Source organism: Rana temporaria, chromosome 3, assembly GCF_905171775.1.
Source record: "Rana temporaria chromosome 3, aRanTem1.1, whole genome shotgun sequence".
Taxonomy (NCBI): Eukaryota; Metazoa; Chordata; class Amphibia; order Anura; family Ranidae; genus Rana; species Rana temporaria.
The window spans coordinates 329,026,863-329,054,683 of NC_053491.1; the positions used below are offsets into that span (position 1 = coordinate 329,026,863).

General features: G+C 42.8%; 1 protein-coding gene across 4 annotated transcripts in view; it reads right to left on the minus strand.

Annotated features, from left to right (window-relative positions):
- The window catches only part of TBC1D9B (TBC1 domain family member 9B), a 107,393-nt gene that overhangs the window by 13,330 nt on the left and 66,242 nt on the right, over positions 1-27,821 (minus strand). For all 4 annotated transcript variants that reach the window (XM_040344989.1, XM_040344990.1, XM_040344991.1 and 1 more), the window contains exons 10-18: positions 24,630-24,844; positions 17,987-18,104; positions 14,892-15,177; positions 14,276-14,405; positions 14,030-14,128; positions 13,832-13,900; positions 11,985-12,225; positions 7,786-7,851; positions 4,201-4,272 (exon numbers count right to left, since the gene is read on the minus strand). In XM_040344989.1, the coding sequence (XP_040200923.1) occupies positions 4,201-4,272; positions 7,786-7,851; positions 11,985-12,225; positions 13,832-13,900; positions 14,030-14,128; positions 14,276-14,405; positions 14,892-15,177; positions 17,987-18,104; positions 24,630-24,844 (1,296 nt within the window). The remainder of the gene's footprint in view (positions 1-4,200; positions 4,273-7,785; positions 7,852-11,984; positions 12,226-13,831; positions 13,901-14,029; positions 14,129-14,275; positions 14,406-14,891; positions 15,178-17,986; positions 18,105-24,629; positions 24,845-27,821) is intronic.

Sequence of the window (27,821 nt, forward strand, 5' to 3'; positions counted from 1 at the left end):
TGATAAATACAAAAAAAGTATTCTATTTAGGTATCGGGAGCATTTGCGCGAGTACGAGTACTCCCGCAAATACTCGGTATCGGTCCCGATACCGATACTAGTATCGGTATCTGGACAACCCTAATATATATATATATATATATATATATAGATATAGATTAATTAGAGGTGCATGATTTTGGATAAAATGAGAATCACAATTTTTTTGCTTAGAATAACGATCACAATTCTTGGCGTAACATCATCTTTCACATTATACAAAAAAATGGGCTAACTTTACTGTTTAATTTTTTTTATTAATTGAAGTGAATTTTTTCTCAAAAAATTGCTTTTGAAAGACTGCTTTGCAAATACAATGCAACATAAAATAAAGCAGCAACTGACATTGTATTTTCTAGGGTCTCTGCGAAGAAAATATATATAATATTTGGGGGTTCTAAATAATTTTCTAGGAAAACATACTGATTTTAACTTGTAAGCAACAAGTGTCAGAAAAAGGCACACGATGGTTTTTCAGACGGAATTCCGCTCAAGCTTGGCTTGCATACACACGGTCACAGAAAAGTTCTCTGAACTTTCATCCGTCAAGAACGCAGTGACGTACAACACTACAACGAGCAGAGAAATTTAAGTTCAATGCTTCCGAGCAGGAGTTGAACTGTTTCCGAGCATGCTTCGGAATTTTGCGCTTTGGAATTGCTACAGACGATCAGATCTTCCGATAGGAATTTTTTCCGTCAGAAAATTTGAGAACCAGCTTTCAATCTTTTGTTGGTGGAAATTCCAACAGCAAAAGCTCACATCGGACTGTTTCTGGCGGAATTTATGATTGTGTGTACGGGGCATTAGTCTTTAAGTGGTTAAACTGACAGTTCATCCCTTTGAGCTGTGAGCAGAGAATGGCTCTGCACTTGTTACATGGATCATGGAAGTGCCGGATTAAGATCGTGAGGGGGGTTATATCGAGATAGCGATTTTTTTTAACAATTAATTGTGCAGCTCTAATATATATATATATATATTAAAAAAAAAACACATCAGATGCTAAAGTAGTGTGACCACATGTTAATGCTGAAAACTCAGAATTAAGCCTTTGCGCACTCCTATTCTCTCTTTCATATTTCTACCAACATTTGCATTATAAAAACGAAAATGTATGGTTCACCCACATTGCAATACACGTTCAAGTAGATCATATGTGCCAATGTAATTCTTCTCTGGCCAGTCCCTATTCTACTCTGCAAAAGTAGTTACTTGCTTATAGCATACTTCAGCTGACATATAGTGCCAAATATGGGGCAGACAGACACGGCAGGAGGAAAGCTCCAGACTCAGGTCTGGTCACGAACCTCTACTATTCATTAAAAATTAAGGCAATAGGCCTGTGCTCAAATCCAAACAGCTTACATTTTACATAACACATCAGATGCAAAAGGGGTGTGACCACATGTTAACACTAAAATTCTGGATTAACCCTTCACACACTGCTATATACCCTTACATATATTTCTAGCAAACTTTTGCATAAAGGCCAGAGAGGGATTACTTTGACGCAGCTGGTCAGCCTGAACATGTATTGCAATGTGAACCAAAATTCCCTGTTTTTATGCAAAAGTTTGCAAATTTGTAAGGGTGTATAGCAGTGTGTCTTCATATATATCAAATGTGCATGTAAATAAAAGGTCCGATTTATGGTTACCTTACCACCATCTTTCGCCCACACTGCCTATGTGAGGGTGACGTTATACTACTTCCAGTGAGATGTTGGGGAATACAGAGCAGCCAAAATCTCGGGAGAAGATGCTCTTTCAATAGGCAGAAAGATGGTGATGTCACACCCAGCGATGCAGAAGACAGGGGTAAGGTAGTAGAACGCAAACTTTTTCTTTACAGGTACATTTTACACCTTCTGATATCAAGTTGTTTTAAAAGGGGGGCAAAATAGAAGAGAAGAAGCTGGGACAGCCACACTCCAAAAACTTTCTTTTTTTTATTAAAACTGATCACAAAAAACTACATGTCACAGCAAAAATTAGGACAAAAGCTGACGCGTTTCGCACTGTGCTTCAGTGCTTATTCATGTTTTAAAAGGGGGAGGGGGCCTGCACAGAATATGCAGACCATGAATTATTCTGCAAAGTCTATTTTAAGATTACACAAAAGGTAATGAAAAGATTTGTCAATTGACAGTTTTATCTCCTCCAGTAGACAGTTATAAAAACATAGAAAAGTGACGGCAAAAAAAGGCCAAGTGGTTAGTTTTTTCATTAACTTTTTTGTCTGACTATAGAGCCACGTTTGTCCCAAGCATGTTTGATGTCATTTACTGTTGATTGTCTCGCTACCTTGGCTAAAAAAATCTATTCCAAGCATCAGCTAACCTTTCAGTAAAATAATACTTTCTAAAATTAGTTTTGAACTTTCCTCCAGTTAGTTTAAAGTCATGTCCCTGTGTTCTCGATTTTGGTTTCATATTGAAAAAATTGCCCTCCTGAACCTTCTTCACCCCCTTGATGTATTTAAAAAAGGTTTCAATCATGTCTCCCCTTTCCCTTCTTTCCTCCAGACTGTACATATTAAAGCAGAGTTCCACCAAAAAGTGAAACCTACACCTTAAAGGCCTCCTCCTCGAATCCTGTTTGTGAAACAGAGCTTTTGGGGGGGGGGGGGTCAGGTACCCGAATTTGACAGGTACCTGCTCCACTTCCGTTCTGGTCCCTCTTGACGTCTTCTGGGACATATGAAAACTTTGGGGCCATTCACAGACCACAGTGCTGCTCGTGCATGCGCAGTGGGAATCCGGCTGTGGTGCTGCAAGCTATCACAGCCGGGTACCCATAGTAGAGATGCCGGCACCACCAAGGGAAGACACGGGTAGAACACGGCTGCGGTGAGTGGCTGTTTATTAAAAGTTATCAGAAAATGACCAAAATTCTGCTTTAAGTTCCTGAAGTCGCTCTCGATAGGTTTTACCTATCAGACCTTTCACTATTTTTGTTACCCGTCTCTGGACTTGTTCTATCAATATCTTTTTCTCTCTGAACTCGGGCAAGAGATACTTCAGCCTTAAAGTGAATGGAAAGTCTTGTTTAAAAAATAAAAAAAATAACAAACATGTTATACTTACCTGCTATGTGCAGTGGTTTTGCATAGGGCAGCCCGGATCCCCCTCTTCTCAGGTCCCTCTTTGCTGCTCCTGGCCCCATCCTCCCATCGAGTGCCCCCTTAGCAAGCAGCTTGCTATGGAGGCACTGGAGCAGAGTCACAACTCTGTGTATCTATTCAGATAATGGACTGCGGCCTGGCCCCACCACTCTCTTCCTTGATTGGCTAACTGACCTTGATTGACAGCCGTGAGAGCCAATGGCGCAGCTGCTGTGTCTCAGCCAATTAGGAGGAGAGTCCCAGATGGCTAAGACACTCATGGACATCGCTGAAGAGAGATGGGGCTCATTTAATTAGGGGGTGCTGGGGAGGCTTCTACACATAGCATGCATTCAAATAAAAAAAACTTTTACCTTTACAACTCCAAATGGTGTCTTGCAGCATGACACCGAGTTGATAGTTTCTCAGAAATGAGAGAAAACAAATGAAGACGTATACCTATCCCTGAAACTGCACCAGTATAACAACCTAAAAATGGCGATTCAGATTTTTACAGGTACTTATTCCTGACTGGTTTTCTTCAGGCACTTACTTTATTTAAACCTCTTAAAGTGTGTGTAAACCCCATTTTTAGCACTTGTACCTATAGTTAAGCCTAGAATAAGGCTTACCTATAGGTACTGTAAATATCTCCTGTGGCATTTAAGAGATATTTACCTCCTAGTGCGCCGATGATGTCATCAGCGCATGCGCTGTGAAGAAACGGCCCTCTGTGTCGTTTCTTCCCGAGCGAGAACCATGACGGATGGGAGTGCCATAACGCGGCTCTGGCCAGTCACAGAGCCGAGTCCATGGCCCCGGTAGGAAGAGTGGCGAAGATGGATGCGGCCTTGAGTGTCACATAATTGGCTAGTATGCGATGCATAGTAGCCCATTATGCTTTTACTTTACAGGGTTTGCAGGGAACAAAACAGGAAGTAAAACCCATCTGGGTTTAGTTCTCTTTAAGAGCCAACAAGCCTAAGCATGTACAATCTTACAGTGCAACATTATTTCCAAGCTTACCAAAACCATTGCAGATGTTGCCCTACTTACTTTCGGGAGTGACCTCCTCTGTGAAATAGTTAGTGGCTTCTAGAGCGGATTCTGTTTCTTCTGAGCTCAGAGCTACATCCAATGAGAGAGACAAACAGATCAGAAAATAAATTTTAATCAAATCAATTAATGCAGAAGGCAAAACCATAATGGTTATCAGTATAATATAACATTAGTAATTTAAATCATCAATTTCCACACAAAGTCTAAAAAGCCTATTGGCAATATAACAAATGAATAGTTTTTTCTCTCAGACACAATGTGAAACTAAACAAAATAAATTTTCCATTATCATTTCTATTTTTCGCTCTGCTTAGAAGGCTGAGCTGAGTACACAGTAATGATCCCAAACTCTGATCAGCTAGCAGTCCCTGAAGGGTGTTCAGTTCTCCTCCAGTGTTTTCAGGTCTGTCCAGTATCCTAGATGTGCCTAGATGAGTCACGAGTAGTACTTTTTAAAGGAACTATCCTTACAAGCGCTGTGAATGCTTAGTTTTTAGATTTGAGCAGGCAACCTTTGCTTAGTAAATTTTGTCGGAATAACTAGGGGATGACAGAAAGTTATTGTGTGATGGGAGATATTAATATTAAACTAGTTCAGCCCCAGCAACGTACTGGTACATCGCTGGGTTGAAGTGGTATACCGGGATGATGCCTGCAGCTACAGGCATCGACCCGGTATGTTTTTCAGTCGGCGATGCTCTTTTTTTTTTTAAAGCGATCCTATCGGCTAATTAGCTCTCATATCCCACTGGGGAGCCAGGGACTGAAGCTGTGCATAACCAAACACATGTTAATGCGTACACCCACTATTAATTTTGAATGGCACCCCACTGTACTGTTACTGTAGCAGTCAACAAAGCCACACGGCAGAGCACCACAAACATACCATGGATTGCGGTGTGTTGTGTTAAAAATGTTAGGACCCGTTTACTTCTTTGGCTCCTTTCACACAGGTTTTCTGATCAGGTCAGGCCTGTCAGTTTTTCATTCGGACCTGACTGGAGGCTCCATGCAGGTCTATGGCCATGGAGCACATCCCACAGGACCTGCTTTCCACAATGAAGAAACAGGCAGATTTGATAGCACTGCTCCGACAAGCAAGGGAGGAGCTTTCATGTCAGAGAGGAATGCAGTACACTAAAATTAATTAAACCCCCCCCCCCCCCCCCAAAAAAAAGTGCGCTTGAAAAACTGCTGTGCAAATACCGTTTGACATAAAAATTTGCAACACCCACAATTTTATTGTCTAGGGCCACTGCTTAAAAAATATATAATGTTCTGGGGTTCCAAGTAATTTTCTAGCGAAAAATTCAAATTTTTACATATATGTGAGAAGTGTCAGAATAGGCCTGGTCTTAGGCTTCATTCACACCTTAGTATATTGATTTTCTGGTGTTTTTTGGGTATTTTGCCAAGTTTTTTACAAGCTTTTTTAAAGCGTTTTAGAAGTGTATTACAAGCGTTTTACAGCTTCAGGTGTTTTTGTTTAGCCAATAGAAAGCAATAGGGAGAGGAAATTAGGGATGGAAAGCTGCTATTTGAGCATTTTACGAGCATTTTTCTGCTCAAGTTGGGCGTTTCTATTGAAGTCTATGGGGGTCATGTACTTTTTTTGAGCTTCATGCGTTTTTCTTCAGGCGACAGAATGCTCATGTGAACAGGGGCCAGTGAAATGAATGGGATTTTGCTTGTTGGGTGTTTTGGAGCTTCAGAGCTGCGCGTTTTGAAAGCTAAAAAATGCTCAGGTGTAAACAGGACCTTAGAGTGGTTAATACATATATAGAATTATACCGTATGCAGGCTAAGCTTTATATGCTGTCTGGAGCACAGTAATGCAGGTTTGAAGGTGCTGGGTTTAGTAAAATGTGAATTGCAGGAGTTGCAATTGTTGTTGTAGGGTATAAAAGCAATTATTCTTATGGGTAACAGAGGGGACTGCAGTCATTGGTATTATTAAACAGAAGGAGCTACAGTTATTGTTATAGGGAACAGAGGGGACTGCAGTCATTGGTATTATTGAACAGAGGGGGCTGCAGTTATTGGTATAGGGAACAGAGGGGACTGCAGTCATTGGTAGGGGGCTGCAGTCATTGGTAGGGGGCTGCAGTCATTGATATAGGGAACAGAGGGGGCTGCAGTCATTGATATAGGGAACAGAGGGGGCTGCAGTCATTGATATAGGGAACAGAGGGGGCTGCGGTCATTGATATAGGGAACATAGGGGGCTGCAGTCATTGATATAGGGAACAGAGGGGGCTGCGGTCATTGATATAGGGAACATAGGGGGCTGCAGTCATTGATATAGGGAACAGAGGGGGCTGCAGTCATTGATATAGGGAACAGAGGGGGCTGCAGTCATTGATATAGGGAACAGAGGGGGCTGCAGTCATTGATATAGGGAACAGAGGGGGCTGCGGTCATTGATATAGGGAACATAGGGGGCTGCAGTCATTGATATAGGGAACAGAGGGGGCTGCAGTCATTGATATAGGGAACAGAGGGGGCTGCGGTCATTGATATAGGGAACAGAGGGGGCTGCAGTCATTGATATAGGGAACAGAGGGGGCTGCGGTCATTGATATAGGGAACAGAGGGGGCTGCGGTCATTGATATAGGGAACAGAGGGGGCTGCTGTCATTGATATAGGGAACAGAGGGGGCTGCAGTCATTGATATAGGGAACAGAGGGGGCTGCAGTCATTGATATAGGGAACAGAGGGGGCTGCAGTCATTGATATAGGAAACAGAGGGGGCTGCAGTCATTGATATAGGGAACAGAGGGGGCTGCGGTCATTGATATAGGGAACATAGGGGGCTGCAGTCATTGATATAGGGAACAGAGGGGGCTGCAGTCATTGATATAGGGAACAGAGGGGGCTACAGTCATTGATATAGGGAACAGAGGGGGCTGCAGTCATTGATATAGGGAACAGAGGGGGCTGCAGTCATTGATATAGGGAACAGAGGGGGCTGCGGTCATTGATATAGGGAACAGAGGGGGCTGCGGTCATTGATATAGGGAACAGAGGGGGCTGCAGTCATTGATATAGGGAACAGAGGGGGCTGCAGTCATTGTTATAGGGAACAGAGGGGGCTGCAGTCATTGATATAGGGAACAGAGGGGGCTGCAGTCATTGATATAGGGAACAGAGGGGGCTGCAGTCATTGATATAGGGAACATAGGGGGCTGCAGTCATTGATATAGGGAACATAGGGGGCTGCAGTCATTGATATAGGGAACAGAGGGGGCTGCGGTCATTGATATAGGGAACAGACGGGGCTGCAGTCATTGATATAGGGAACAGAGGGGGCTGCAGTCATTGATATAGGGAACAAAGGGGGCTGCAGTCATTGTTGCAGGGTCCAGTGGGACCCCTTTACATCCAACGCAACGAGTGACAGCCAGCATATGTTGCACCAACATAGAGCAGGAGATGTGAGAACTACAATGTTAGCCTAGAAAGTCATGAAATTCTGTGAATGCAAATTAATTGTGACTTAAAATTCATGGCATTTTCATAAAATAGGCTCAACTCATGCCATGGCTTCATTCTATGGGTGAACATGAACCTGTATTACTTACCAGGGGGTAGATGTAATTTATATAGAAATTTCAGCTTATCTGTCATGTCACCATGATACATTCCACCTAACAAAAGGAACAGAAAAGGAACTCACTGATTGTAGTAAAAGATTGATCCTGCTATAATAAAAAGAAAATGCCCCAATTTCACAGTTCCCAAATTGTCAAAACATTACAAAGCACTATAAAAATTAGATTCACATACTATTGCAGTTGGCCATCTCCCTGTAATTCAATAGATAAGTGGACGACATCTCAAGATAATGTGTAAAGTAAATACAGTTTTTTTTTTTAAATCACAAACGTTGTACTTGCCTGCTCTATGCAATGATTTTGCACAGAGCAGCCCAGATCCTCCTCTTCTCTGGTCCCTCGCCGTCGCTCATTGCCTCTCCCTCCTGCCCCCACAGCAAGCAGCTTGCTATGGGGGCACCTGACCACACTGCTGTGTGTGTCTATTCAGACACGGAGCCGTGACTCAGCCTGTCCCCTCTCTCACCTCATTGGCTCACTGACTGAGTGACAGCAATGGCGCCACTGCTGTGTCTCAGTCAATCAGAAGGGAGAGTCCCGAACAGCGGAGTCCTCTCATGCAACATTGCTGGATAGAGAGCGGGACTCAGGTAAGTATTAGGAAGACTGAGGGGGCTGCACATAAGAGTTTTTTTTATTTTATTGCATAGAATGTATTAAGATAAAAAAAGTCTGCCTTTAGAATCACTTTAAGGTCTAATGCCGCGTACAGACAATCGGACATTTCGACAACAAAACCGTGGATTTTTTCCCGACGGATGTTGGCTCAAACTTGTCTTGCATACACACAATCGCACAAATGTAGTCGGAAATTTCGATTGCCAAGAACGCGGTCATGTACAACGGCACTATTAATGTGCTATCTCCATTACGAACGCTAGTTTTACCAGACCGAGCACTTATGTCCCATACTTGATTTAGAGCATGCGTGGAAGTTTGTGCGTCGGAATTGTCTACACAAGATCGGAATTTACGAGAACGGATTTTGTTGTCGGAAAATTAGAGAACCAGCTCTCAAATTGTTGTTGGTCGGAAATTCCGACAGAAAATGTCCGATGGGGCCTACACACGGTCGGAATTTGAGACCAAAAGCTCCCATCGAACACTTGTTGTCGGAAATTCTGAGCGTGTATACGCGGCATAAGGCTGACCATACAATACACCAGGGCTCAAAATTTCAAGTCCTGAGCTACTAGCCAGGCCTCAAGAGTTACTCGCCACCAGTTGCCCCACCTAATTCATACACTGCCCTGCGCCTAATTGCACCCGTAAACACGCCCTCGTAGATTATCTCATGGAATGACAATGTTTTATGCAGAATCAAGTTACAAAATTAAATATTACCAACAACAAAATGGGACAGGGCACTGGGGGCAGACCAGAGGGACAGGGCACTGGGGGCAGACCAGAGGGACAGGGCACTGGGGGCAGACCAGAGGGACAGGGCACTGGGGGCAGGCTCAGAGAGGTCATACTGTTAGGCTTAATGAGAATTGTAAGGAGAGCACCTGTGTACTGCTCTGCCTGTGCACGGCTCACCAGACTACTTTTCCCGAGCATGCACCTTTCCTCTTCGGCTGCCAATCTCATCAAGACTCTAAGTGTAGGCACAGATTGGAGGGAGATTGGTCATGCAGCCCTGTCATCACTCGCCCCCAGCTTAAATCCAATCGCCAAATGCTAGTAGGCGAGTGGAAATTTTGAGGGCTGCAATACACAATATAAGTGTACAACATTGTTTAGATCTACCATCAACTATTCAGTGATGGCGAACCTTGGCACCCCAGATGTTTTCGAACTACATTTCCCATGATGCTCATGCACCCTGCAGTGTACTTGAGCATCATGGGAAATGTAGTTCAGAAACATCTGGGGTGCCAAGGTTTGCCATCACTGAACCATGATACAATGACATAACAAGGACCTGATTTGGTACTATTTAAGAGGATTGTTTAGGTTCGTCTTTATATTACATAGTTTTGGTGAGGCTAAAGGAGACTGTACAACCCAATGATTGCTTAGTGTAAGGTCACCTTAAGAGAAGTATGGAATGTGGGTATAAATCATACTGTCCCTATTGTACTGGGACAATTTTAAGCCGGTCATATAGGGATCGAAATTTGGGCGGTTCAGTAGGGACCGGACAAATTTCTATCCATGTAGGGCCCCTGTGGTTATACAGAAGTCTATCTACTGATCTACAACCACCCTGTCAGATTTTTCCCTTGATCAGTTCCAAAGGCTATAAGACTGCAACGATGATCAGTGCATTTTGACAGCAGGGAACACCAGTCCATCAAGTCCAACCTATTTTAACATTTGTAATGGAGAGATCATTGGGACTTCACAAGTCCTGTCCTTTTTGTTAGCTACAACTTAGGATGTTTCCTCTATAAACAAGCACAGTTCTCAGTCTGTACACCTTTAAATCGCATATATGGTGAGGAAAAGTCATAAAAAAGAAAAGAAAAAAAGGGCAAATATGAAGACGGGGAATGAAATATACTTACCTGTTCTGTGTAAGTGGATTTGCACAGAGCAGCCCAGATCCTCCTCTTCTCGGGTCCTTCTTCTGTGATCCTGGCCCCTCCCTCCTGTTCAGTGCCCCCACAGCAAGCTGCTTGCTATGGGGGCACCAGAGTTGAGACACAAGCAGCCAATCAGGAATGAGAATCTTGGATGGCTGAGACACTTGTGGACATCGCTGGACAAGAATGTACATAATGCATTAAGATAAAAAAAAAAAACTTCTACCTTTACAACCCCTTTATTCCCACGCTACTTCTATGTGAAAATGTAACCCTTTTACTATGCTTTATATAGGTTACTGTACGCATTGACTTGTGTTCCCACACCTTAAGATAGTGCGATTCAATAATTAATGCTGCACTACCTTCATAAAGATCATGTTAAAATGCTAAAAACCTCCTTTAATTTATGTATGCTAAACCTAAAATAAAACTGTCCAAGACATCAATTAGCGCGATTCTTGTGATTATCAATAACTAATCATAAGTCACGATAATTGAGGTCTTTTAAGTTTTTTTTTTAGATTAAGCATTAATTATTGAATCACTTTAAGCTAGCTATTCATACATGATCTGAAAGATCATAGTACAAAAAATTACATTTGTATTACAGTTAATTGTTGTGCCTAAGGAGCAGAAATGTAGAGCAGTTAGCGGATATATCTTTCGCAGGAGGGGGAATAGGGATCAGCTGAGAAGAATCCATCACAGCTGATCGACGTGAAAGGCTGGCCAGGGGACATCTGCAATGGTCAGCTAGTGCCTATGGACATATAAACCTTTCCCCACTGTAAAAAAGACTGGAAACATCCTCTAACACTCTGGAAGCACATTGAGGCTAGGTTCACAGTAGTGCAGGAAGCGAAAAGGTGTGTGATCGCACAGCTTCCCACAGAAAAAATACGATCAAGTTTAGGAGATGGGTGGAGGTACCCTTAATCCTAATGGCATCCCATGCTCTGGAAGCCACAACGCAGTTTCCTGCACTGGGATCCGCATTGCACTATGCGTCTTCCATGCGGCTGAGTTTTTCTAAAAAAGTGCAGGGACCTTTTGCCTGCTGTTTCAGTGGCTTTTAAATATGCTGCTGTGGCCTTGAGTAAACCGCATAGATGTGAACCAGGGCTAATGCCTTGTTTCCACTGAGCAGATCGGTTTGGGTCGCTTAGAATGGAACGGGTTAGAATGGTCCGGTCTATTCTGCAGAGCATTTCCACTGCAAATCGGACCATCCGGGACCATGCAAGGTTTAGAAAAAAAGCCTAGCACGTCCACCAATCAGTGAGATGTATTTGTAGGTCCGCCCTAATGGAACCGTTCCATTCTCTATGGCCCCACATCTGAAGCAGGACCCAGAATGGTCCAGTACGGTTCGCTTTTATGGCACGCTTTCATAATGGAAACACCCAAAAAGGCATACCGTACCGAACCGATCCGCTCAGTGGAAACGAGGCATAAGACTTCCCACAGGAACAGGACCTGCATTAAGCACAACACCAAAGAAAGGAGGAACAGGGCTACGTATAAGTAGTTGGAGGAGAGTGGAGCGTCTACCAACTGCAATATCATATAAACTATCATCCAGGTTTTACTTTATTCAATAGAAAAAAATCTCTTAAAATGTATGTGTTTACATACCTAGTCCAGTGACAAATTCTTTAAAGTTTATTAATGAGTCCTTGTTGCTGTCTAACAAGCGAAAAATCCGTATTGCCAATATAGTGATGTGAGGGCCAAATGACCATGGAGTGAGTTGTGCAAACAACTCCTGAAACTGGTCCAGGTCAATGCGGTACTGCTCCAGGTAAGGCAAGCTGGGATCATGACGATTACTGGATGCACGATTCGCACCCCAGTAGCAGCTCATTAAATGCTGAGCCTAAAGTGGAAAATATACAAATATTACATTGCAAGACAATCCTCATGTAAATAATACAAAGTTCCTATTGTTTTATTATAGCGAATAATGCAAGAAACCGGCACACCACGGAGTAACCTGTGAATAGGTAGCCACCATGGCTAAGAGTAACATTTCAGGCCTCGTACACACGACAGAGTTTCTCGGCAGAATTCACCGAGAAACTCGGTCAAAACCCGGATTCTGCCGAGAAACTCTGTCGTCTGTACAGTTTTGGCTCGATGGAGCCGCCGAGGAACTCGACGAGAAAATAGAGAACATGTTCTCTATTTTCTCGTTGTCCGCGTTGTTCTATGGGAGAAGGCGGCCACCGAGCTCCTCGGCGGCTTCATCCCAAAACTCGACGAGGAACTCGACGTGCCAAGCACGTCGAGTTCCTCTGTCGTGTGTACGGGGCCTCAGAGTCAGTAGGCAATGGAGCCATCTTAGGTGATAAAAAAAATTATTCATGACAAATTAAAGCTAATTCTGTCATGCAAAAGGTTTTTATTTTCCGTTCCTGTTCTGCGTGTTTTCCATAGAATAGATAGGATATGAGAAAAAAACTCCTAGATTGGAACCCAGAAATTAAGTCTGGAGTTGATCTTGAACTCTAGTCAAAATGTAGTGGAGCGCTCTGATCTGAAGGAACCCTAATGCACCCTCATGTGCTTCAAATTGCAAGTGACCTTCTTTTTCAAACATAACGCGCCACACTATTATTGGTTCTGGTGCTCTACAGTGCAGGGGTGCATTGCTTCAGTGTGTAGGGGTATCTTTCAAAATGAATTGCACCCCAGTGCAGTAACACACATGTGGGCTTTAGAGAGCACTGTGTCTGCCAAGAAGGGTCAAGCATTGTCAGATTGTGGACTTTCCGTTTCCGACATGAACTCCTCTATCGCTAGCTGGAGTAATGGTATTCAATAACTACTCCATGGTGTGTTGTGCTCTGCGTAATGATGGAATATGATTGACAATAACACTGTCCAACATTATGCAGAGCACATCTCACAATGAAGAAACAGGTTGGTTGCTTAGCACTACTTTAGCAAGCAAGGAAGGAGAGTTCATGTCAGAGAAGAATAGTACTCATAGATTCCCCAAAATCTGCACATATCAAGCCACAGCTTGTCCACACACAGAGCTCCTGTCGCATCCCTCATTCCTTCCTATGTAAACCCAATGCAGAAGCACTATTCCACATTGTTTTTACAGTGCTCGGCTTACAGAGCTCTCCTGCTGAGCGTTTTGTAGCAGGAGCAGAAACCCAAGAGCTAAATTGATTACTGCTGAACAACAGCGGTCACTGACAGCCAGTGGACCCAGTGCCAAGTCCTATCGAAGCCTCTGTCTTTCAAACACAGCCTTCAGTGCTTCAGACCTAATCTCAGAGGGTTGGTGGACTGCATGTTGGGCACCAGGGATCTACAGAAAGCACTGCTACACTTTAGAGGAGGGCAATGCCGGCACGTTATAACTCCAAAGCCCAACTTGAAATTTACAAGGAACACAGGTTTTGGAAATGGCCGTTATCCATTATTATCTTACAACTGATAAATGGTATAAAAAAAAAAATAACACTAACCTTGAAGAGGACATACAAATCTTCCAGCTCTTCCATGGAGAAGCCGAGGTCAGTAGAAATGGATCTCACCTAAACATTAGCAAACAGCAGGGGGTAATATACAACATCCTGTTAAACGTGCAACATAAATTGTTATTTCTGCCCACAATTCAAACACTGGACCTACAATATTATTATATATAATCTATTCATTCTTACCACACTTCTCTTTGCAGAATCCTCCAAAGATTGTATGACCTTCAACCTCTGCTTAAATCGCATTTGTTCAATGTCGTCAGCTCTTAAACTGCTGAACTTCTAGAAGCAGAAGATAGTAATTCAGGTAAACAATCCAATTACTGTATACAAAAAGGTATCAAAGTTACAAAAAAAAAAAAGAAGTAGGTTGCCCAAAAATTATGGTTGAAGGGGTCTTTAATAATACATCACTTTATGGGCTTTTACCTCATAGGATGCTTTGATGAGATCAAAAATTTCAACTTCAATTGGTGGTTCATCACCAATGGTAAGTAAAGCATGCAAGTGGGGGATTGGAGGTGACACACTTTGCTTGTTCAGCACATTGTCTAGATACCTAGAGGAAAACAAGAATTGTATTACTACAGGTATAACAGGTAACGCTATTAAGTTCAAACACATTCCCCCATTATTTTTTAATGATTATGTACCAGCGGTGGAACAATAGGTCATGAGGAAAATTACATTGGTATTAGTGTAGAAAATATGCTTAACAGGGGCTTCCTGCTTCTAGCAGTTTGTGATCTCCAGCAATTACAGAAGTGCATCGTAACATAAAAATAATACTTTATGACTCGAGGAAACTGAAATAAATAAAAATTAAGTTCAGATACCTTCCTGTTTCTTACTCTCTACAGTTATAGTACATTTTGCCGACAAGCTACATGCAAAAAAAGCATATTTAATTATCATTTACATTATCATAAACAGTTAACTGTGTCTATTAAACTTCAGTAAAATTCTACAGATGTTGTTAAAATTATTGTGATTTACATTTCCTTCGATGTTATTAAACCTACATTTAAATTGTACATGTTATTACCTTCCGAGTATAGTCATGGCTTCCCCTTCATCACTGGAGTTTAACAGGGCATCCATGTTTGCCTCTAGTACAGCCAATGACAGCTGCAGAATCAGTTTGATGCCTTCGTAGAAAAAGCAGTCAACTACGACTACAGCGCTCTCAAATGGCATGACACTGAGGAACAGGGTGAGGAACCAGGAGAGGGAAATGGTGGAGATGACTCCCAGCTCTTGCATCTTCTCAGACAGTTGAGGTAGGCACTCATGTGTCAGCTCTTCAAACACACCCTGGTCCACCAAGGCCCCTATATACCAAACAGATAGGAGGTGTAAGTCACCAATGCAAATTTTGTATGAGCAGTCATTTCACACTCCTGCTGGCTCAAAATATTATGTGTGGTTGAAGCTTCCTCCATGGCTGCCAAGTGTCAGGAGCAGGGCCCCCTCTAACCCGCTTCTTTTTAATTGTACCGTTTGTGTATTGTCACCCTTTATATTGTAAAGCGATGCGCACACTTTTGGGGCTATATAAATCCTGTATAATAATAGTAATACTAACACTTAGCTCGAGTCTCTATGGGGTTTATTTACTAAAGCTGGAGAGTGAAAAACCAGGCTCCCTTCTACATAGAAGCCAATCAGGTTCCAGGTTTTATTACCAAAGCTTAATTGAACAAGCTGAGGTTAGAAGCCGATTGGTTTCTATGCAGAAGTGAGCCTGATTTTGCACTCTCCAACTTTAATAAATAAAACAAAGAACCCAGTGAACTTTAATTCTTGATATAAAAGAGAGACAGCCTTTCCATGCATGAAGGCATTTATGACACATTAAAACTAAAGACCTGTTGGAAATAGATTTACGCATCGAATGCAAATTACCTAGATACGCCGATTCACAAACGTACTTGCGCCCGTCGGATTTAGCTACGCCGTTTACGTAAGGCTTACGTCCGGCGTAAAGTTACCCCTGCTATATGAGGCGCAGGTAATGCAAAGTATGGACGTCGGAACAAGCGTATGTTTTTACGTCGTTTACGCAAGTCGTATGTGAATGGGGCTGGGCGTAGGTTACGTTCACGTCGTTGCCATTGACCCATCGTATCTTAGGGCGTAAATTCGTCGTGATTCTGAGCATGCGCACGCATGCGCCGTTCGTACGGCGCTTCATTTACATGGGGTCACGATTCATTATAATACAACACACCCACTACCAGCCTACTTTGAATTACGCGGGCATACGCCGGCCCATTTACGTTACGCCGCCGTAACTTAGGGAGCAAGTGTTTTGTGAATACTCTACTTGCCTCTCTAGGTTACGTCGGCGTAGCGCATATGAGATGCGCTACGCCCGCACAGAGATACGCCGATCTCTCTGAATCCGGCCCTGTGTGTACTGCCTGTTCCTCTCATTAAAACCTCTTCACAATGCCCGAGACAGTAACATGGGTAGTACTGCTGTTTACATTATTTAGCTGTAAAGGATGCTAGGACAAGCAGTCCAGGATACTGCAGTGACATCACAAGTCCGGTATTTCTGATTGAAATACACTTCCCCAGATGATCTGAATTTTGGAGCTGCTTCATCATGTGACTTGCAGGTAAACTACACTCTAACCACTTGAACCTCGGAAGATCATCCGCCCCCCCCCCCCCCCACCCCTATCATGACCAGGACATTTTTTGCAATACAGCACTGTGTTAGTTTAACTGACAATTGCGCGTTTGTGCTACGCTGAACCCAAATAAAATGTATGTATTTTTTTCCCCACAAATAGAAATTTCTTTTGGTGATATTTGATCACCTCTGCAGTTCTTATTTTCTGCACTATAAACAAAAAAAGACTGACAATTTTGAATTTTTTTTTTTTATAAAAAACTACAATTTTTTTACTTTCTGTTATAAAACATATCTAAAAAAAATCTTCATAAATTTAGGCCAATATGTATTCTGCTACATATTTTTAGTTAAATAATCCCAATAAGCATATATTGATTGGTTTGCGCAAAAGTTACAGCATCTACAAACTATGGGATATATTTATAGAATTGTAATTTATTTTTTACAAGTAATGGCGATGATCAGCGACCTTATAGCAGGACTGCGATATTGCGGTGGACAAATTGGAACACTGACACTTTTTGGGGACCAGTGCTAAAAATATGAACTGTCACTGTACTAACGACACTGGTAGGGAAGGGGTTACCATTAGGGGCGATTAAAAAGGGTTAAATATGTTCCTAACATGTGCTTTCTCACTGTGTGGGAGGTGCTTTTACTATAGGAAGGCAAAGATTTGTGTTCCTGCTTTTCACGGACACAGGATTAAAGCCATACATACTGACAGAACAGCAATTTGCCTTGTTTACATAGGTAGTTCGCCGCTCTGGCTCTCTGCCTAATGATCGTCAGGTATCGGCAGACATCGAGGCCGCCATACCCACAGATCAGCTCCCGCTGTGTATAATCACAGCAGGAGCAGGTTGCTGGCATATGCGCCCCAAACCTCGAAGTGCAGGCTCACATACTAGCACATGATCCTGCGCAGGAGAGTCGCCTTGCGGCTGTATATGTACAGTATATGGTCTGCATTGACTGTATGAACCATTAAAAAAACAATTTGGACACTTGGCACTCCAACATGACTATTACATACATGTTTAATGCAATTATTAGGCCCCTTTCACACTGGGACGGGGGTATAGCGCCGATATTTTTAGCGGCGCTTTACCGTCAATTTCGCAGCGCTATTCGGCCGCTAGCGGGGCGCTTTTAACCCCCGCTAGCACCCTAAAAAGGGTTAAAACCACCCACAAAGCACCGCTGCATCCGGCGGTATAGCCACGGTGCCCATTAATTTCAATAATATACACACCGCTCCAAAGATGCGGCTAGCAAGACTTTTTTTAGTGTCCTGCCAGCGCACCGCTCTCTGGCTTTTACACTGGAGAGTGAGGAGTGGCTTTTTCAGGGTGCTTTGCAGGCGCTATTTTTAGCGTTATAACGCCTGCAAAGTGACTCTGTGTGAAAGGGGTCTTAAGAAATCATGTTCTTTGGAAGTTTAATAAAAGGACAGTATAAATCCTTAAGAGAGCTAAATGTTGATCATGACTTACCAACAACCCGTGTATTGTAATAGTCTGGCAGCATTCGCTCACACAGTGACACCAACAACCAGAATGCTTCTTCCTCGTTACAGTACAGCAGCAGAACTGAGGTCACTATATTCATGGCCTACAAATAATAAAAAGTATTTTGTTGTTATATAGAACTATATAGACTATGAGATATTAATAAAAGATCAGTTACCACTATTACAGCACAGTTCTGGTAGATATTTCTAAAAAGGTTGAAAGGTTAAGGTGAAACGCCATTTTACATCCTTCAACTCTTCCTGTCCAGCCAGGGTCATGTTGCATTCAGATGTCTGAATGCAACGGAGGGTACTACAATGCTCAGGACCCATTGGCCTTTTATTAGAATTGGGTTAGCCTGGCCTTTGTAATTTGTTTTCAATGGGTTTCTAAGCCTAGACTAGGTTGCAAAAAAAAAAGAAGCCAAGCAGTTCTAAGCAGCAAGCCTCCATATCTCCAAGCATGCACATTTAGCTCTGGTTCACACTACTGCGATTTGTCATGCAATTTGACAGTTCATAGTTGCATAACAAATCACACCCAGTTACTGGCAATGGAACCGATTAAATCGTTGCAAGTCAAGTCGCAGCGACTTTGAAAAAGGTTCCTGCGCTTAATTTTTGCGATGTCAATACGACTTGCAAGTTGCAGTGAAATCGGAGGTCCAAATTGCACTGATCTGTGGCTTTGAAATCGCGCTGAAATAGCGCGATTTCAAATTCGCACTGGTGTGAACCAGGGCTTAGGATCCATTCACACTAGCCGCTGATTTATACCACAGTGGCTAGTGTGCAGTGTTACACAGTTAGTCAAGTTGAAAAAAATACATAAGTCCGACGTCCAGCGAGAATCACAGCTCTGTACTGCAACATTCTTTTTTTTTTTAAACAAACTTTATTGAAATATCAAGAAAAAAAGTGATACTGCGCTAAACTGACTAAAAAACAAATGTAAATATATAAGCTGCAACAAAAATTGTGATATACACACAATATAAAATCAAAAACAAAACAAATAAGTTGCGCTAACCAAGGGTGAATGAGGAATATCAATTTGATTGATATAATTAAATAGTGTCCATATACAAAAAATCGTGAATAATACAAGTATATAATAAAAAGTTTTTAAGTGAATAGATTGTTGAATGAAGTTGTGCCCGTGACTGAACACACAAAAATCCTCCACCGGTGCAGTAAATGGATAATTGTCTAAACGCTTACCAGAAGGGCAAGCAAACAGGGCTTGCAGCTGAACTCCCCAGCTAGGGTCTTTACTGGAAGTCCGGATGGTATTCCTCCAAAGTAGGTGGATAGATCCAGGATCCAAGGAGCATGAAAATAAATGTATAGGCAACAAATGGTGATGTACCGTAGATAACACGAATATAGGCACACCAAGGGAAAGCCTCCACCAAAAAGAATCACCGAATAAGGGGGACTCTTACCAGATAAAAGTTATTAAGGAGCTTGTGGCCAAACCCAGCCAGGGCCTTTAGGGGTTAACTTCAGAAAGCATCAACCAAAGCAAACGACTCCCTCACACAGTATAGCAAACGACTCCCTCCCAGGGAGGAGGAGACGCTTTGACGTGCTGCGTCTAGGTCCAGAGGACGGGCGTTCGTAGTAGCCGGCCGGCTCGAAATTTATATGCTGATTTTATCTGTTTTTATGTAAGTGTTATCTACCTTATTAAATCGTTTTCCTACGGTACATCACTATGTGGAATTCCTCTTTTTTATGGTGATTTACTCGGCTATACTGTGTGAGGGAGTCGTTTGCTTTGGTTGATGCTTTCTGAAGTTAACCCCTAAAGGCCCTGGCTGGGTTTGGCCACAAGCTCCTTAATAACTTTTATCTGGTAAGAGTCCCCCTTATTCGGTGATTCTTTTTGGTGGAGGCTTTCCCTTGGTGTGCCTATATTCGTGTTATCTACGGTACATCACCATTTGTTGCCTATACATTTATTTTCATGCTCCTTGGATCCTGGATCTATCCACCTACTTTGGAGGAATACCATCCGGACTTCCAGTAAAGACCCTAGCTGGGGAGTTCAGCTGCAAGCCCTGTTTGCTTGCCCTTCTGGTAAGCGTTTAGACAATTATCCATTTACTGCACCGGTGGAGGATTTTTGTGTGTTCAGTCACGGGCACAACTTCATTCAACAATCTATTCACTTAAAAACTTTTTATTATATACTTGTATTATTCACGATTTTTTGTATATGGACACTATTTAATTATATCAATCAAATTGATATTCCTCATTCACCCTTGGTTAGCGCAACTTATTTGTTTTGTTTATTGAAATATCACACAGACGCTTTGGTGAGCTGAAAAAAAGCAGTGCACACAATACTTTTTTTCAGTGCACCCTGTTCGCACACCACCGCAACATAGTGGTGTGAATCAGGCACACAGGTGACAAGGCATCTGAAATAACCGCCCAGCGCAGTTCGACCATGTCAGGTGTGAATCGATTAAGTGGATGAAAACCCACCACTCACCCAGTATAAACTAATGGCACAGTATTAATGTATATATACATGCAAGCCTCTTGCATGTATCCCTACAAAACTCGAGAAGTCGAGATGTCACAAGACTCCCCTCCCACCTCTACACTCCCCTACTCTTTCTGCTGGCTCTGGGAGCTGAATGCACCATGAATGTCCTCCTCAGTCACACTGATCACGCCCCATAATGAGTAATATCCAGTCAAAACTCAGGAAAGGTGCCACATGACTTCAGCATGCCCAATCATGCTGAGGTGTGGAGCAACCAATCCTGGGAGAGCTGGAGAAGAAAGGAGGAGGGATGTGAACATGGAATCGTAAAACACTCTCTGCTCTCATGCTTGTTAATGAGGTAAAGAAATCGGATATCAGTCACAGCAGTGGGGGGATGTGGCTACACAAACTTATTTGCGTGTCCTTTTTTATCTTACTAAAAAAAAAAATAAAAAAAAAAAGACAAGAGGCCTGCTCAGAGCTCGATAAACTCTTTGTGGCAAAACTGGGCACAGATGACTCGACATCCTCTACTGTACCAGGTAGAAGTCTTCTTTTAGGCTCCTTTCACACTGGGGCGGGAGGTGCGGTGGCGGTAAAGCGCCGCTATTTTTAGCGGTGCTTTACTGCTAAATTCATGGCGCTATTCAGCCGCTAGTGGAGGCGCTTTGCCGGCGGTATAGCCACGGTGTCCCATTGCTTTTAATGGGCAGGAGCGGTAAACACACTGCTCCTTCACCGCTCCAAAGATGCGGCTAGCAGGACTTTTTTTCCATCCTGCCAGAGCAACGCTCCAGTGTGAAGAAACAGCAGCCGCTGTTTTAGGTCGGTTTACTATATTTAGCGATATAGCGCCTGCAAACCGCCCCTGTGAAAGGGGTCTAAAAAAAAAAAAATTATCCGGTTTACATCCACTTTAGGCTGGGTTCACACCTATGTGAATTGGATGAGAGTTTCTCTGCATCCAATTCGCATAGCAGGAGATTGTGACCGGCTCTCCACAGTTGCTTCGGTGTGAATTGTGGTCTGTTTCAGGTCTGGATTCAGCACAAAATTTGTGCTGAATTCAGACCTGAAACGGTGAATGGAGATGCACTGGACACCTGCTGTGAGCAGCTGCGATCTATAGTGTAAACCCAGTCTTAAGGGGAAAAAAATAATTACTATGCAGTATTTCCATCAAATGGCCAAATAGAATAACTCCATAATATATTTTAGTGAATTCAGACTTCTTCCTGCCAATTGAAAAGGAAAATCATTATGCCCTCATGCCTCAGTTAGGTGCATGTGTAGAAACTTGAATCTTGGCTTCCTCACTGCATGTCACACCTGAACAGGACTAACCCATAGGGGGGAGAAACTTTCCAAAGTGTATGTCTGTTAGTAAGCATGATGGAATGGAGAGGTGGGCACAGAGACAGACTAGCATTAGCATTGGGTTCTAAACAACTTTATAAGCTGCTCTCCATACCAAGGATGTCAAATTGGCAATATTCAGTGACTTACAACAGTTTCCATCCTAAAACAACATACCACTTTCTATTAGTCTGGGCTTCTTAACCCCTTTCCTCTACTGCCACTCCCTGACCCATTAAGGAAATCTAAATGGCGGGAGGCAGATGCAAACTTCATGAGCTTTGACTGACTGTCACAGCAGGCAAATGATTGGAAGCTCCCGATCGCAAGAATGCATCAGGAGCTCCCTGTGACAGCTCAGTTACTGTGTTGAGTGTACGCTCTCAGCACAGAAAAGGCATTCCCTATTGACACATATTTGCAGCTGCTGTGCAAATTCCACCCGCTGCCGCATACGTGTGTACGGTTGGCGGGAATGGCTTAAAAGTTTGAAGCACCCACACCGAAAGCTCTACTCTACATGGAATCCAGTTTGTTAGCATCACACACTAAAGCTTTTTTTTACCTAGGATTTCAGTTTTAGGATCCGTCAAGTTTGCATACCACTTTATGAATGCAGCTAATAATACCAAGTCTGTCAAAAAACACCATCAACCCTATGAATGTAATCAATCTGGGATAATAGTTACATTGTCCCCGATGCAGTTGTCTTTTCTCTGACAAGGTCCTGGCCAGCTTCTCTTGATACTGCACATGCATACAGCGGTCCCATTAATTTCTATGGGTTAGGTAAGCCATACTCCAAGGGACCACTGGAGTCCGCAAAAAATTCAACTTACTCATAGCACTGAAAGGGGCCGAGCTAAACATAGGTGATTAGGGGGATTTTTTTTTATAGACAACTTCACCAGGTTGAAGTTGTCCTTAAAACTGACTATGTCACAGTGGGCCATTGCCCTCCATTGGAAAAAGCCGACGGTGCCCTTTCCCCCAATAATTGCTCGGATAGATCAGATGATGCTATCAGAAAAGATATTCCACACTCTACATGATTCAGTCCCAATTTATGACGCTAAATGGAACCCGTGGTTTCTATATAGACTCCAAGTATAACTGACCTTGATTATGTCTCGTTTGGTTTTATATGTCCTGATTTTATTTCTTTATTTTTTTTTATGTATGTTCTTTTTGCCATGTTTTCTTTAATTTTCTTTTTATTTCCTTTTATTTTCTTGTACTTTACTTGGGCTTCTGACACAATTGTTCTTCTAGTTTACTAAGGTATATGGTCTATGCATTCATTTTTGGGGTACGCCTAGGGCTCTAGGTTGTACCATAAACTAGTTTTCTGTCTTTAGATAGTGATGAGTTATTGCACACATGTACTGATTGCTATTACTTTATATACCAATGTAAGTTGGGCATTATTTGTGTCCTCTGTTGTTATACCTGTGTATTCTTTAATAAAAACTTTTTGAAAACAAAAAAAAACTGACTATGTCATTACAGGACACATAAGTGACAGTGCTTGGCTGATGGAACCACAGCATGCTGCAGGGGACAAAGGCAAATGCAAAAGAGCAGAGAGATTCAATGGATGGTTGGGGGCAAAGGTAAGCAACAGCTACAGGGATCTAAAAAATATATGCAAATGTTTTCTGTAACAGTTGTTTGGCCCCACCCACAAGCAAGCGAGGAGGTCCAAAGGGGCACTTAGGCTCCATTCACACCTAGGCGTTTTTACGCCTGTAGCGCGACGCGCACAAACGCCAGAGGGACGAAAAGTAATGAAAGGCAATGGGGATGGTTCACATCTGAACGCCTAAACGCCTGTAGCCTGTAGCTCAAAAAAGTTCCGGACCCTTTTTTGTCGCTCCTAGCGCGCGATATGCGCGTATTTGAGCATTTTTTTTTTACATTGAAGTCAATGTAAAACGCCTGATACGCGCGTATTGCGCGTAAACACGCGCTTGTACAAGCGTTTTGACGCCTGTGTTGCTGAAATCCAATACAGGAAATGGAAAAAAAAGTACATAATATCATACAGGAAGTCCACAAATCACCATTTTTATTTGTAAAAATACATTGGAGTCCAGCAGCATAGCAGCATGGAGGCTGAATTGGATGAAATCCTTTCTGGCGTGGATGCTGAAAAATTCATCAGCATGGTAAAGCAGCACCCTGTCCTTTATGACATTAGTCATCCTGCCTACAAGCTGCGAACTGTTCGGAGGAGGGCATGGGACGAGATTGGCACTCGAACTGGGATAGAATAAAGGAGAAGGATAAAAAAGGTAAAGTCTGCAAACAGCAAACTTACCATAGTGAGATAATAGGATAAAAAATTCCTAGGAGAGCAACAAGTGATGTCAGGGATGATAATTTTTCTTATTGGCTAATATGGAAAAAGACAAAGTACAAAAACGTCGAACGCCACTGTGCGCATACGCGCGCAAACGCGCATATACGTACGACAAAAACGTCTGTAAAAATCGCCTGTAAAAACGCCTGTACGCCCTACGCCTAGGTGTGAATGCAGCCTTAGTGAGGTCAGAGAGACCTGTTTCAAACACAACTTTTACAGAAAAACCAAGCCTTCTTTTTCAGATACTTAGATCTCTGGACCTACTTATTGTTCTAACAAGGGAACCTCCATTTATACAAAAAATATTATCATACACAGTTTAGAACACAGGAATGCTACAGATCTGGGAAGGCATTTGTTATTCTTGCTAAACACTTATGTGGGTAGGAAGAGTGGAAATACCTGGCAGTACCCAATGTTGGGGTTGCGGAAGGCATATGCAGTGAGCACACGGCGTAGAGCTGCTATTCCAAGCTCATTCTGGAATGCAGGGTGTTCAGGCATGGAGCGGTGGAGGTCACGCTCAATCTCATCTGTTGCAAGGTTGCATTTTCCTGTGGACCTTTCCACTAGATCAGCATAGTAGCCAGGATGGGTTGCCATTTCATTCGCTGCTCCTGAAAGAAAAAGAGCAAAAAATGAATAAAATTGTATTATTTTCATTATTCAGGATGGAGAGATGCAGTAATAAGACAGAGGGGATGATCTGATGTGCACAATGTTTTCAAGATGAATGTTAGTAAATAAGGTGAACCTGTGTATACTTTGACTTAACCAATAACATGCTACCAAGAATCCTGAAATTATATACTCATACTTTATGTAAAACCTAGAACTACCTCTGTATGGATTTTTTCACTTGCCTGCAATTAAAAACATTGAAACAAATACATCCCTGAATGACCCACTGGCACCTGCATTGTGTGATTGATTTATTGAAGCTGTTCACCTAACTAAAGGGATGTACACACTGCTGGAATATCAGGCAGCATTCGGTCCTTCTGCATGGCAGCCGGTCCGACAGATGTCAACGGGGCATACCTGAAAAAGGTCTGCTGGTCGCATCCGATCAATGCTCTCAGCCAATGGCTGAGAGCGCTTACCATAGTGTTATGGCGGGGGCCCTTACCTCTGTCAAAACACAATAGCTCAGCAGGGGTGATCACTTTACTAACATCAGATTGTTAGTACAGCGGCACCTCTGAGCTCCTAAGTTATTTTTTGTTCAGCCCGCTGGGTTGAACAAAAAAATAAACTACTAGTGTGTACCAGGCCTAAGGCTGGCCATAGATTATACAGTTTTCTTTCTTTACACTATGAGTAGAAGGAAAGAAAATAGCTTGAATCCCTCATCAACCCATTAAAGTGGTTGTTAACCCACTTATATAACTTTATATATGCCCAGGGGCGGACTGACAGCTCATGGGGCCCCCGGGCAAAAGGAGATCATGGGGCCCCCTGTGTCTCTGCCCATGTGTCCCCGCCACGTTCAAGCTGCATCCACACAAATCCTACCTACATATTGCACTGCCCATATTGCATGCGTTCAAAGAATTTCTGGATGCTATGTTCCAAATAAATGTTTATTATAGGAATTAAAGAAAAATAAAATGTACATTAAAGTGCAACAATGGTACATTTTCGAAATGAAGGTTTTCATAAATTAGCACAATATTCCCGCATAGCTTTCCAATCGGCTCTTCATTGGTTAGATTGATAGCAGCGCAGCCATTGGCTCCCACTGCTGTCAATCAAATTAATGTTGTTGCACGCCAGGGGGTGGGGCTGAGTCATACACTTCTCGGGTATGGCCGCCAAGTGAATCACACAGGAGTGCGCCCGCAAGGTAACCCACTCGGGAGACAGCTTCCCAGAGGGGGTTAGCTCTTGCGGGGAGGAACCGTGAGAGCCTCCGTGGGACCCCAGATGATGACGATCGGGGCCACTTTGTGCAAAACAACTGCACAGTGGAGGTAAGTATAACGTGTTTGTTGTTAAAAAAAAAAAAAACTGAACCCATACAACCCCTTTAACTATGATATATGGCCCTAGAATTGCTCTCACTCTGATGTTCTGGTGGATACTATACATGTATCTATTATTGTTTACATACATATGCTCATCCTACATAACCCTTTTTATATAGAGTGTGAGAAGGGATTATGGGTGTGTTTTAATTTTTCTTTAAATAATTGTATTTACTTTAAATCATTTTCACTGACCACCAATGTAAGGGACATCCTTCCCACTGACCACCAATGTAAGGAGCATTCTTCCCACTGACCACCAATGTAAGGAGCATTCTTCCCACTGACCACCAATGTAAGGGACATTCTTCCCACTGACCACCAATGTAAGGGACATTCTTCCCACTGACCACCAATGTAAGGGACATTCTTCCCACTGACCACCAATGTAAGGGACATTCTTCTCACTGATCACCAATGTAAGGAGCATTCTTCCCACTGACCACCAATGTAAGGAGCATTCTTCCCACTGACCACCAATGTAAGGAGCATTCTTCCCACTGATCACCAATGTAAGGAGCATTCTTCCCACTGATCACCAATGTAAGGAGCATTCTTCCCACTGATCACCAATGTAAGGAGCATTCTTCCCACTGATCACCAATGTAAGGAACATTCTTCCCACTGATCACCAATGTAAGGGACATTCTTCTCACTGATCATCAATGTAAGGAACATTCTTCCCACTGATCACCAATGTAAGGAACATTCTTCTCACTGATCACCAATGTAAGGGACATTCTTCCCACTGATCACCAATGTAAGGAGCGTTCTTCTCACTGATCACCAATGTAAGGGACATTCTTCCCACTGATCACCAATGTAAGGGACATTCTTCCCACTGATCACCAATGTAAGGGACATTCTTCCCACTGATCACCAATGTAAGGGACATTCTTCCCACTGATCACCAATGTAAGGAGCGTTCTTCCCACTGATCACCAATGTAAGGAACATTCTTCTCACTGATCACCAATGTAAGGAGCATTCTTCCCACTGATCACCAATGTAAGGAACATTCTTCCCACTGATCACCAATTTAAGGAACATTCTTCCCACTGATCACCAATGTAAGGAACATTCTTCTCACTGATCACCAATGTAAGGGACATTCTTCCCACTGATCACCAATGTAAGGAACATTCTTCTCACTGATCACCAATGTAAGGAGCGTTCTTCCCACTGATCACCAATGTAAGGAACATTCTTCCCACTGACCACCAATGTAAGGGACATTCTTCCCACTGACCACCAATGTAAGGGACATTCTTCCCACTGACCACCAATGTAAGGGACATTCTTCTCACTGATCACCAATGTAAGGAGCATTCTTCCCACTGACCACCAATGTAAGGAGCATTCTTCCCACTGACCACCAATGTAAGGAGCATTCTTCCCACTGATCACCAATGTAAGGAACATTCTTCCCACTGACCACCAATGTAAGGAGCATTCTTCCCACTGATCACCAATGTAAGGAACATTCTTCCCACTGATCACCAATGTAAGGAACATTCTTCCCACTGATCACCAATGTAAGGAACATTCTTCCCACTGATCACCAATG